The sequence below is a fragment of the Centruroides sculpturatus genome, unplaced genomic scaffold, assembly GCF_000671375.1.
Source record: "Centruroides sculpturatus isolate CEXI.00-Female unplaced genomic scaffold, Cexi_2.0 scaffold81, whole genome shotgun sequence".
NCBI classification, from domain to species: domain Eukaryota; kingdom Metazoa; phylum Arthropoda; class Arachnida; order Scorpiones; family Buthidae; genus Centruroides; species Centruroides sculpturatus.
The window spans coordinates 1,058,633-1,070,470 of record NW_019384371.1 but is presented as its reverse complement, the minus strand read 5'-3'; the positions used below and the strand labels follow the sequence as shown (position 1 = coordinate 1,070,470).

Here is an 11,838-nt window from a genome sequence, read left to right as displayed (position 1 = left end):
TATGGTCGAGGCGATTAATTTAAATTATCTATTAATTTTTTAATTATATTTACAATATATTATTAAAAAGAATTATATTATATATATATTACATTTATTTAAATTAATGAAATATATTAACCTTTAATTTACACAATTTGGGTTAAGAACTTCAAAATGCTACAATAATTATCGTTTAATAGTATCAATAACATTATTACAGTCCTTAAGCGAAAGATTGTAGAAAAGTAGAAAGTATTGCAAAAATGTTGGAAAAATTACGGGAACTTTAATTAATTAGCGGAAACACTACAGTTGCCTTCTGCACATTATACTCGTGCTCCTGAAGTCGTGTAGGTAGGTTACGAGAAGTGTATCCGATGTTTTTACTGACCATATTCTCATAGCCTAGAGTGAAGGGTATTTCGTAAATAACCACGGCTCTATTCGTATTTATGGAGTCCTTAGAGTTACGCAAGACATCGTAAACCAATGGATTCCGCCTGTACAGGCCTACTATTTTCCTGTTCTTGCACATAACAGAACATCTCTTATGTGCGGTGCAGAAGCTGGTTGTTTGTTACTATAGCTTACAATTTTTATTTCACAAATGTATTTTATTCGTCACTGTATTTTTAAACATGTAATAACAGATTTTCAGCATTTTACTTACTTGTTAAACGTGTATGAGTTGTTTAAAATTTTGAAGAGTGTGAAACTATTTCTTTCAATGTTTGCAAGAAACAGTTTCACACTTATTTCACTATCTTAGTTTAATTAATTAAACACCGTAATAATGTTATTGATACTATTAAATGTACTTTATTTTCATATGCATAATGTTATTCCTAAAGGTTTTTGTGACTTTATTACAATTATCTGTTTCACACCACTAGTAGGTCTAGCTAGGTCTACTATGGGACGACCGAATAGTGAGAGATAGCCTGGCAATCCATGCAAGTTTCAGATTTCGACCTAGACTCGAATCCAGATTCTCAGAACGGCAATCTAACATCTTTATCAGCTCTGCCAGCCATCCGTCAACACTAATTCACTTGATATGGAAGTTGAAGAGGCAAAAGCGTCATCTTGCTGCTCTGAGAGAACAGAGTTAGAATTCGACTCGGAAATTTCCACGGTTAGGTTAACCCAGATCGGGCCCGTCTCTTATCATCAGGCTGTTTACAATATAGGCTTGAATGACCCCGCTATGGACAAAGAAAGACCATATCTCGCAGAGTGGAATTAAAAACGTATTGCATGGATAATCCATACATATGATATAGCCTATATAAAATGCAGTATATATAAATGAATAACTCTCCACAAAACATTTGTAAATTTAAAAAGTTTTACATTTTAACAATTTAAATTAGCAAATTCTCCATCAACACAAAATGTATATTAAAAGTTCAATACGTCTGCAATTGTAAATATTATTTACAAATAATAATTTCGTAATTATAAAGAATATTATAATTAAAAACTGCTAAGTAATTTAAATCATAAATATTTTAAATTAAACTATAATCATTTATTTATAATTAAATAATAATTTGGCATACTTGAGTAGTAAGAGGTAGTCCTAATAAGAAAAGTACTATTCCAATTCCAATAACAACTAAAGGCTTTCTGGTTCTTGTTTTTGGAAATTGATCAAACATAAAAGTAATAATTGTTTCAACCATAGCAAACTAAAAGGAAAAATGAAATAAAATAATGAAAATAAATGCTAATTAAAAAAATTAAAATTAATAACATAAAATTAAACAAAATAATCATATATAGTAGTAGTTTAATCTCGTATTAACAACCTGTAACAAACTAATCAATACAACTAATAAAATATTCAAATTAATAAATATAGGCCTAAATAATAATAATAGGGTGACTTGCCTGTTACATGACTTTAATATAACTGAATAAGGAAACCAAGCATTGGCTTGCTTATCCAGTTACATTAAAGCTGCTTTACCAAGCGAACACGCTCATACTACATTGCTCTGTATGAAATCTGTATTATAATTATTATATTGTATATTTATATATTAAAGAATTTTTATCATTTTTGAAAATGAAATAGAATTTTTATTATTAAAAATTCAATACTGAAGTATAACCAATTGAAAATATTTCTACATAAAAATTTTATGATAAAGTTCAGTAAGAAATGAAAAATTAAATTCTCTTAATTTTTTTTTCTTAGAACAATAAATATCTTCATTAATAATATAGGCCTATTATTTTTGTCTATTACTGAAGATTGTCTAGAGGAGAAGGTGGTATTATGGAACCCCAATTACATTTTAGTGAATTGTAAACAAGGTATCATAACTACACCCACATTTTTTGTGCGAAAAGTACTGGTAACTAGTAAACTAAATGTTTCTAATTGGATTTTTCGCTAGTGTAATTATAAGTATGGTTTTTGAAGGCTTTTGTACAAAAAGTCCGAAAGTAGGCTTAGAGAAAATCGGGTGGTAATATGGAACCTTACTGTATATTTTCAAAAAAATGCTTTAATGTAGCCAAAAACAAATAGGAAAGGACAAAAAATGTTAAATAATTACAAAATTATTTACTCCAATGTATTTTATCGCAAAAATGCTTTTATAATAGAAAAATATGACCTCCATCAACAATATATATTCCAGCAGCTCTTTTTCGATATTCTCAGGAAGAATTGGCTTTCTACCTAGTGTCTTTTTCACAAATTGCTCTGGAAGAATGTCTGATTGCAAAGAGAGAGTTCGGAGGAGTTGAGTTCCATATTACTGTAAAAGCACCAAAGGGGTCCGTATTTCACGCATCGCCATCTCGAATTAACTTATGTCTGTCAAGACCAAAATTTAAAAAACGTGAACATCACACAGATTAATATGTACCCCTAAGTCTCTGGAACAGAATGCATGCACCAGTGAACCTACAACTACACGATTTATATTTTAAAAATAATTAAATTCATTTAGCATTCAAAACTTGTGAATTTTGAAAAAAACAAATTTGCTGATTAAATACGGACAACCGTTTAACTGAAGTAAAACGAGTTTTTCCCTTGCTATGAATGTCGGCCTAGTTCAGTTTAGCTACATTCCGCTACAGTTCGCCTTTATTATCAGTTCGAAATGGGGTGGTTCCATAATACCCGCAGTGTTCCATAATACCACCTTCTCCTCTACTGTTGTTTTTGACGTAGAATTAATTTCTATTACGACTGTATGTAATGAGACTAATGATGTACAGACAATCCTGGACTTTCGGGCTTAGTGTGTTTTAGAAATGTGTGCAAAAGTCGAACAATAGAATTGCACGTTATAAAGGAGTTCCGATTCCAAAGAAGTAATAAGAATTTTTTTAGTTTTATACAGTTAAATTTTACATTTAAAACCATACATTAAACAAACAAAGACAATAAAAATTAATGTTTTTCAAATTATTTTGATGCTATCGAAACCAAAACAAGCAGAAAGTGCCACCGAATAGCTCGATTTATTGCTTGTCAGCCGAAAATGTACGAATATGCGAATTTAACGTGAAATTTTTTTTTATGTAGAAAGGAGTGAGTTGCCCGAAATTCGTATTTAATTTCTATATTATTATAAAACTATTATTAACAGGCAGTAGAATGTTCTGGTATGACACTGATTCGACAATTTTTCGGAAATTGTTAAAGGAAAGGCCTACTTAAATTTGAACTGTTATACAGGTATATTTACTTTTGAATTTATATACGCAGTAAGTAATATATTAGAGATGGGTGAATATCACTTTTTTCTCGTATTCGAGTATTAATCAAATTTCGAATACTTAATGAACTTGATTACCTTATATAACTTATTTAATTAATGATTTATTTAATATTTAATTTTTTATTATTTTATCCATGTTTTGTATGTTATGAAATGCCGGTTTTGAATAATAACATAGTTTTAAATTGAATAATTAAAACAGTTTCTTTAAATTAGACAGCCATAATTATTGTATCTTACGATATGAATTAGAAAATTAACTTATCAATTAGAGCAGTGTTTCTCAAAGTTGGTACTGTACGTGTTCCTACCAGGGTACCTGAAGGGTTCAGAGGGGATAGTGGTTTTTTCTGTTACAATGAAGAAGACATTATAGTCGTTGTAAAATTTATAGTCATTTTGATTATAAATTAGCAAGGAATATTAGACTTTATCAGAAAAAGCTCTGAAATACCTTTTTTCTTCTGCTTATAGGATAAAACCGGGTGAGATGCTTAGTCGGGAGAGACGCCTAGAGGTGGTTTATTGAAATAATACTTAGTAGAACAAGTTACTAGTCACTTTAATGGTGGCTGTGCTTAACGTTTGTGTTTCATTATTTTTCGAATGGTTGTTTTGCCGATATTTTCGTTAAAAATAAGCTTATATTTATCATCGCTCTATAAACTTTTTTTTACGATATTCACGTTTATACGAAATGTTCCGAAATACGAATATGATCATGCGATATTTCTATTTCATGCGAAAGTAGGATTAGTTGGTCGTGAAGTACTCGAAGCCAGAAGTCCTCCTAATAATTTTAGTCTAAAATATAGGAATAAGCATCTATCCCATATAGTATGAGTTTTATTTTCTACAATATTAATATTAAATATACATTTGTTTATTCTTATGTTTACGTTTAAATAAAATATTATTTATTCCTAGTTACCCATACCTGGGTCCTTAGTCTCGAGTTAGACCCATCAAGTGAACTCGAAAGGCGAGCGGAAGTAAATCATATTAACTTGTTTACGTGTGTCGTTAAGCATGATGGGATTATTTACAATGCATCTGGGTTTGCGACTATACTGATTTGATCAATCAACTTTACTGTAACAAGTTGTAAACAAATCAACGTGAATTAGTTTACACGTGTTATAGTTAAAAGTTTTGTCTTATTGCAATTTGAAACAAAATGGAAACCTCCAATGTTTTATTTAAAAAAAAAAATAAGCAAAAAGAACAAAAAGAAATAGTAGTGACATATATAGAAAATAATAAGAAAATGAACAGTGAAAAATTCGACAACAAATTTACAAGGAAAAGACAATTCGATTTGTGGAGAGAATTAGTTGAAACATTAATTGTATATTGGAGCTAAAAAATCTGTTGTGTAATGGAAAAAGTATTTTAATTTAATCCTTTCTTCATATAGTTTTCTTCCTTGATCTATTTCTTAAATTGTTTTCTTTATTAAGATTATTTATTAATCAGAACTTAATAAATAATTTTAATATATAGTGTGTATGCTTTTAATAATTTATACATATAATTCAATATCATTTTAATTCTCTTTTTCGATGAATTAGATACTTCTTTTTATTTTTGGAAAAATTTGATGTATAATTTTATCAATTATAAATTAAAATTTTTTTTATTAGTGTTGACTTGACATGAAAATAAATGGCATCTACTCGTAGTCGAAAAATTCGTTGCCTTCTTAAACAACTCTTTCGGCTCTTTCTAATGCTTTTATTGCGATCAGAATAGCATATCTGTCAGCCATTTTCACTTTTGTGTAGAGATCTCACATGCTCGACACAACGTGAGTAGCAACTCACATGGTGAGATGGGAAAGCACGTGAGTTATAACTCTACACCAGTACTATTCAATCTACGGGTCGCGGAAAATTACCTTGGAGTCGCACTGCTAAAATGTTTGAATACCATTGCTCTAGACTACCGATTTGACGTCAGAGTGTGAGATGATACCACATGACACCACATGACACCTTCAACACGTTGGGAGTTGTAACACGAAAAACTCGAGACTAAAGGCCCCGAAAGGGATCTGTGCTCATGAAAAGTTCAAAAGGAGTAAACACGAGCTAAAACTTTGAGAAACACTGGATATTTTCANCTGTATGATTTTATCAATTATAAATTAAATTTTTTTTTATTAGTGTTGACTTGACATGAAAGTAAATGGCCTCTACTCGTAGTAGAAAAATTCGTTGCCTTCTTAAACGACTCTTTCGGCTCTTTCTAATGCTTCCATTGCGATCAGAATAGCGTATCTGTCAGCCATTTTCACTTTTGTGTAGAGATCTCACATACTCGACACAACGTCAGTAGCAACTCACATGGTGAGATGGGAAAGCACGTGAGTTATAACTCTATACCAGTACTATTCAATCTATGGGTCACGGAAAATTACTTTGGGGTCGCACTGCTAAAATGTTTAAATACCATTGCTCTAGACTACCGATTTGACGTCAGAGTGTGAGATGGTACCACATGACACCACATGACATCTTCAACACGTTGGGAGTTGTAACACGAAAAACTCGAGACTAAAGGCCCCGAAAGAGGTCTGTGCTCATGAAAAGTTCAAAAAGAGTAAACACGAGCTAAAACTTTGAGAAACACTGGATATTTTTAATAAAGTATCTTACCTGACTATCAATTCCTAAAAGAAACAGCATAAAGAAAAACAGAATTGCCCATAATGTGGAAACAGGCATTCTTGTTATTCCATCCGGATAAACAATAAAAGCCAATCCCGTTCCTGAAAGTTTAAAAATTTAAATCGATTTTCATGCCAAATAACTAAATAAATAAATAAATGAATAATATATAAATGAATTAAGTTTTATTTACCCGATTGGACAACTGAATCCACATTTTTTCCTAATTGTTTTGCCATAAAACCAATCATGGAAAATACTACAAAACCACTAAACAGACTCGTCAACATATCACCGAAACCTATAATAAGTACGTCTCTAGAAAAAAAGTATAACATAAATAAATGTAATTAATTAAAATTGTTTAAAATATGAATATAATTATTAACTAATTAAAATATATTCTTACTTAATTAAATTATTATTAAATTTGTTGTAACTGGCGTAAGTTATCATTCCGCCTCCAGCTATACTAAATGAATAGAAAACTTGAATAGCGGCNAAAATATTATATGGAATTGAACGAAAATGAAAATTTGCTTGATAATTCAACTACGCTTGTTGGAGAACAATAAAAACACTACACTCAACAAGCCACCAATAAAACTCAACTGCCTAACCTATAACCAAAGTCTCCTTTTAATTTGTTTTTTAAAAAAAGCGCTTGACAAACTTGCCCCGGTCTCCCCTATATAAATTTTAAAAATGATTATAATCAGTTTTCTAATCTCATTTTCTTCTAAATGCTAACCACTTTCTAATGATGACTGTATGGTCGAGGCGATTAATTTAAGGCTTCAGCATACAGTTCTGGAGGACCGGGATTCGAGTCCGAGTTGATTTCTCAGAAATCTCTATAAGTGGTTTAGCCCAGATTTTTGTCTCTCACCCCATCTAGCTGCTTCCATTGTATACAAGGCAGATTCTGTGATGAAGCCATTATAAAGACTCTTGATAGACAGAGCGAGGTAAGATCAAAAACTTTGAAAGGAAGGAATTATGTGTATGATCTCTTTACATTAGTCTGATTTTGCAAAAATAGGAGAATCGCTCTCTGAAGTTTTTCTCTTGATCTTTTTTGTTGAACAGAATTGAAAAAGATAAAAGGTTGTAAATGGTGCATTTTGTAAATGTACATGAATGAAAACGTGGTGTTTAAAAACAGTGAAGAAAATGCAGATGGAAACTTTAAAAAATCCAGCAACGAGTTGTGTAAGTTTCCTGGCAAGAAAGGTAAAATTGAGTGTGGCGCAATATGTTATAATATTTCATTTAAAAACTTTTCATATAATTTATTATTATTATAAGATGGATAAAAGCTTAATTTTGAAGATAGAAATGAGTTATATGAAAAAAAAAAAAAAATTGTAAATTCTAATAACGAGTAAAATCTTCATTTAGTCTGACACCACTCTAAATATGACACATCCACTCTATATCTCCACTCCCGTGACCTTTCACACCAAAATTTAATAACGTCAATATCCCTAACGCACAAACTCCCTTGTAAAATTTTAGAAATGTTCGACAAAAATCACAGGAGTTATTAAGCTTAAAAATGAGGGGAAAATCAATCTCCCCCACACATAAACATCCAGACGTACAGAAAAAAACAACTTTTTTGATATCTCGACGTTCCAAGGTCCTCTTGTGGGATCATTTTTTGACCGATCACCATACATTCCCTTTATTATATAACAGCAGGAAAAGTAAAAATGTTGAAGCACCCGAAAGAATTTAGTGATTGTCATTATGTAACTCTTATGAAAGTACAGTATACCAAAGCCATTTCTATAAGTGTAATCAATTGAAAAGACCATGAAGTTATGATACTGTATTCAAAATTTTATAATTTATTTTACCTACTTTTTCATTATATATAAAAATATAATACTTGTTTTTAATTTGAATATATTAGTATCTATATTTTTCTAATATAAAATTATTTTTTAAATGTTTATTTAAGTGTCCAAATAGAGTCCCAAATCTAACCATTACGCATCAACGTTAGAAAAAATAGCATTTCAAGTAAAAATATTCCAAATGCAAGGAAATATAAAAAAAATATTATAAGAGTAATTAAAATATATTTAAATACTCTTATAATAAATAATATTAAATACTCGTATAATTTTTATTAATAATTTAAGAAAACTCCTTTGGAATGAAGTGAAATATATTTTTTGACATTTTTTATATCAAATTTTTGCATATAATTTGCATTTCTTCATTAATTAAACATTAAAATTATTGAAATTATTTTAAAAAGTTTTCAAGTTACTATTGAAATTGCAGTAATTACAATAATAAACAGTCTACAGTGGCTCAAATAGTTTTCATAAATAATTAATACGATACGATATAACATTAAAAAAGAATATAAATTTTAAAAAATAAATTACCTGAATATCACCTAGTTTTTGAAAATCAGGCTTTATGAAAAAGATAATTCCGTCAACTGCTCCTTCTAATGTAATGCCTCTTATGAATAAGATGATCAATATAACATACGGGAATGTTGCAGTGAAGTATACAACCTGAAAAAAGTAATTTATCATAACTGAGGAAAAACTAAAATAAAGAAGTAAACCAGTAAAAGTTTTACTTTTCCTGATGTTTTAATTCCCTTAATGAGACAAATTACAACAATAATCCAAGCAACAAGCAAGCTGACCAGCAATTGCCATTTAATGTATCCCATATTTTCAATTCCTTCTGATCGATCCAAAATATAGTTACTAAAATAAAAAGAAATTATTAAATGGTTTTATTTTAAATATTCTCTCTTAAATAAATATAAAATTAGCAAAATCAAAAGAAACAATAATTCTTTTTTCTAAAGATAATATGAATATAATTTTCTTGTTTTCTATGTTAAAAAAACTGAAATAATTTTATATACTTCGCCATGATAATGTCAAGTAGATGTTATAGTAAATTTTATTGTCTATCATTAAAAAATAATTTTGTAGTTAAATACCAAGTGATTATGATTCTGAAATGTTATCGAACTTGCCAGGTATTTATGTTGTAGATAAAAAGATTCTAAAAAAAATTTTTAGTTCTAAAATGCGCCTACAGGAGGAAATATGGCGCCAAATAATAGTATTATTTTGCGCACTATTACTATAATAATATTTTAAAAATTCGAGTTAGCTTTAGCATAGCTTTTCAGGAATCAAAATTCAAGAATTTAATTAAATAAACAACAATAATCCGAAATTTATTTTGTTATTTACAAGTAAAAATAATTTACTTAAGATATTCTTGAGCAGGAGCCACTCTTAAAGTTTCGTTTGCCTCGGTGATATTCATTAAAGCAGCATACGTTCCATTGAAACAGGTTCGATTGAAGAAGACACTGGAATTGTCATTACTTTTGCAGGACTTATAATCCAAATCGTTAAAACAATCTGCGAATAACATTAAAAAAGTTAATAATTTATTGGAATTTTTTCAAATCTAATAAAAAGTACTGTAGTAGGTTTTGTACTTTTTACTGTAGCGATGATTGGTTATTATAAAGGTATATTATCTATTTAAAAATCATCTCTATGAAAATTATTGGAAAATATTTATGGGATTTATTCAACATTTTAAATATTTTCTAGCAACTGAAGAAAAATCGAGTGAAGAAATCTTACTGAAGAACAAGACTATAATTACAGCTTATTAATTATAAAGTACGATTTATAGTCTTTGGCTGAAATGATTCAAAGATAAAAATAGTTTATAAACGGCAGTTAAAATGGATAAGAAATAAAGTACAGTGGAACCTCGCTTAACGAGCATAAATCCTTTCAGAATCTTACTCGTAATGCGAAATACTCGTTAAGAGAAACAATTTTTTCCATATAAATTAATGTAAAATACGATAAATGCGTTCCGTGCCAAAAAATACTCAAATATTTTACGATTGAACAAAATTTGGAAAAATGTATGATCAGAAGGGACTTTTCCTCTTATGGTCACTCGTTATGCGAAACGTTGCTCGTTAATCAAGTCATTTTCCACAATTTGCTTTAATAGTTATGAGAATTACTCGTTAAGTCAGGTTCCACTGTATACACTTTTTCATATAATCCCAGGGAATGTTTTCGAGGGGTAGTCCGTTCGGATATGTCGGGCCCCGTCCCTCACCACCCGGCTGCCCCATTGTGGGCCTGGCCGAACCCATAATGGGCTTGCAAAAATAAGCCCTCTTAGTGCCCACAGGGCGGAAAGACTTTAAAAAAAACTATTCTAAGTAATGACACAATCAATATATAAATACCGGTATGTACTGTACAGTATTAGATAATTTTTATTTTCTCGGCTGTTATATACAAGGTATAACAGAGGGAATGTGTAGCGATCGGTCAAAAACCGACTAAAACACCAAAACTCCACGAATATGATTCAACAGCCCTGCTAAAAAGACCTATTTAATTATATCCATCATGGATTCAGTCAGACCTATAAATGGGCCTGACATATACGGGATAGACTATCAACGAACAATTCCTGGAAACAGCGGCGTATCCGGGATTTTGAGAATATGGATGTTTCTCAGGGCAGATTGGGGATTTCAAGTTACGCACACCTGTCGTACACACATCTTGAAAATAAATATACTTACTGTTCATGAATAAAATTAAGTCGAACTTCCAATAACAGCTAACGTTAAACAGCAGTCATTTTTTCAGGGGCGGTTTTTTGTTTCTTAAACAAAAAAACAACCTCCAAACAACGGCCAGTTTTTACATTGCCGTCAGTGGCCGTTGTTCAGAGGTTTAACGGTAATTGGAAATGATTTGTAAACTTTAATTTTTTTCGGTCACGAAATCGTAAATTCTGCAGATTAACCGAGATTTCATCAAGTATTGATCTTGCTGAAATTCATAATGATGTACCATTATTTAGAATTCTATGGGTCTGTTAGTGTACATACGCTATATTAAAGCCAAAATATTAAATAATGATATAAAAATGTTTAATTTTAGCACTTACTTTCAGTGTTGAAGTCGTGATGACAATATTGCCATTGCATATCGCTTCGGAATGAATCAAACAGATAATTTATTGTATAAGCTATAATCATATTATAGTAAATGGCGACCAATGCTGCTGCTATAATCATAGCATATCCGATACCTGAAATAAAATATTTCTATTAAAATTCACTAATACATAAACTTTTTTCTTTTAATAACCTGGAATTTTAATTGCAATTTGCAATTCAAATGTTAAATTAAAATTCTTGTTAAAATATATAAGTTATTAATTAATATAGTCTATATATAAGTTATAATAATACCAGCTGACCCCCCTATAACACTATTGATAATTCCGTTTTATATAAATTCCATGTTGTACGAGTCACTTAGATTTTACAAATACGTGTGCCAGGCTGTGAACGGCTCACGTATTTGTAAAATCTAAGTGACTCGTACAACATGGAA

The 11,838-nt window shown here is 30.0% G+C and overlaps 1 protein-coding gene across 1 annotated transcript in view; it reads right to left on the bottom strand.

The window, feature by feature from the left end:
* Window positions 1-11,838, bottom strand: part of LOC111614741 (sodium- and chloride-dependent glycine transporter 2-like) — a 46,699-nt gene that overhangs the window by 3,204 nt on the left and 31,657 nt on the right. Inside the window, exons 4-11 of the mRNA XM_023356106.1 lie at window positions 11,387-11,530; window positions 9,654-9,810; window positions 9,003-9,135; window positions 8,800-8,934; window positions 6,807-6,901; window positions 6,591-6,715; window positions 6,386-6,498; window positions 1,545-1,673 (exon numbers count right to left, since the gene is read on the bottom strand). Of these exons, the coding sequence (XP_023211874.1) occupies window positions 1,545-1,673; window positions 6,386-6,498; window positions 6,591-6,715; window positions 6,807-6,901; window positions 8,800-8,934; window positions 9,003-9,135; window positions 9,654-9,810; window positions 11,387-11,530 (1,031 nt within the window). The remainder of the gene's footprint in view (window positions 1-1,544; window positions 1,674-6,385; window positions 6,499-6,590; window positions 6,716-6,806; window positions 6,902-8,799; window positions 8,935-9,002; window positions 9,136-9,653; window positions 9,811-11,386; window positions 11,531-11,838) is intronic.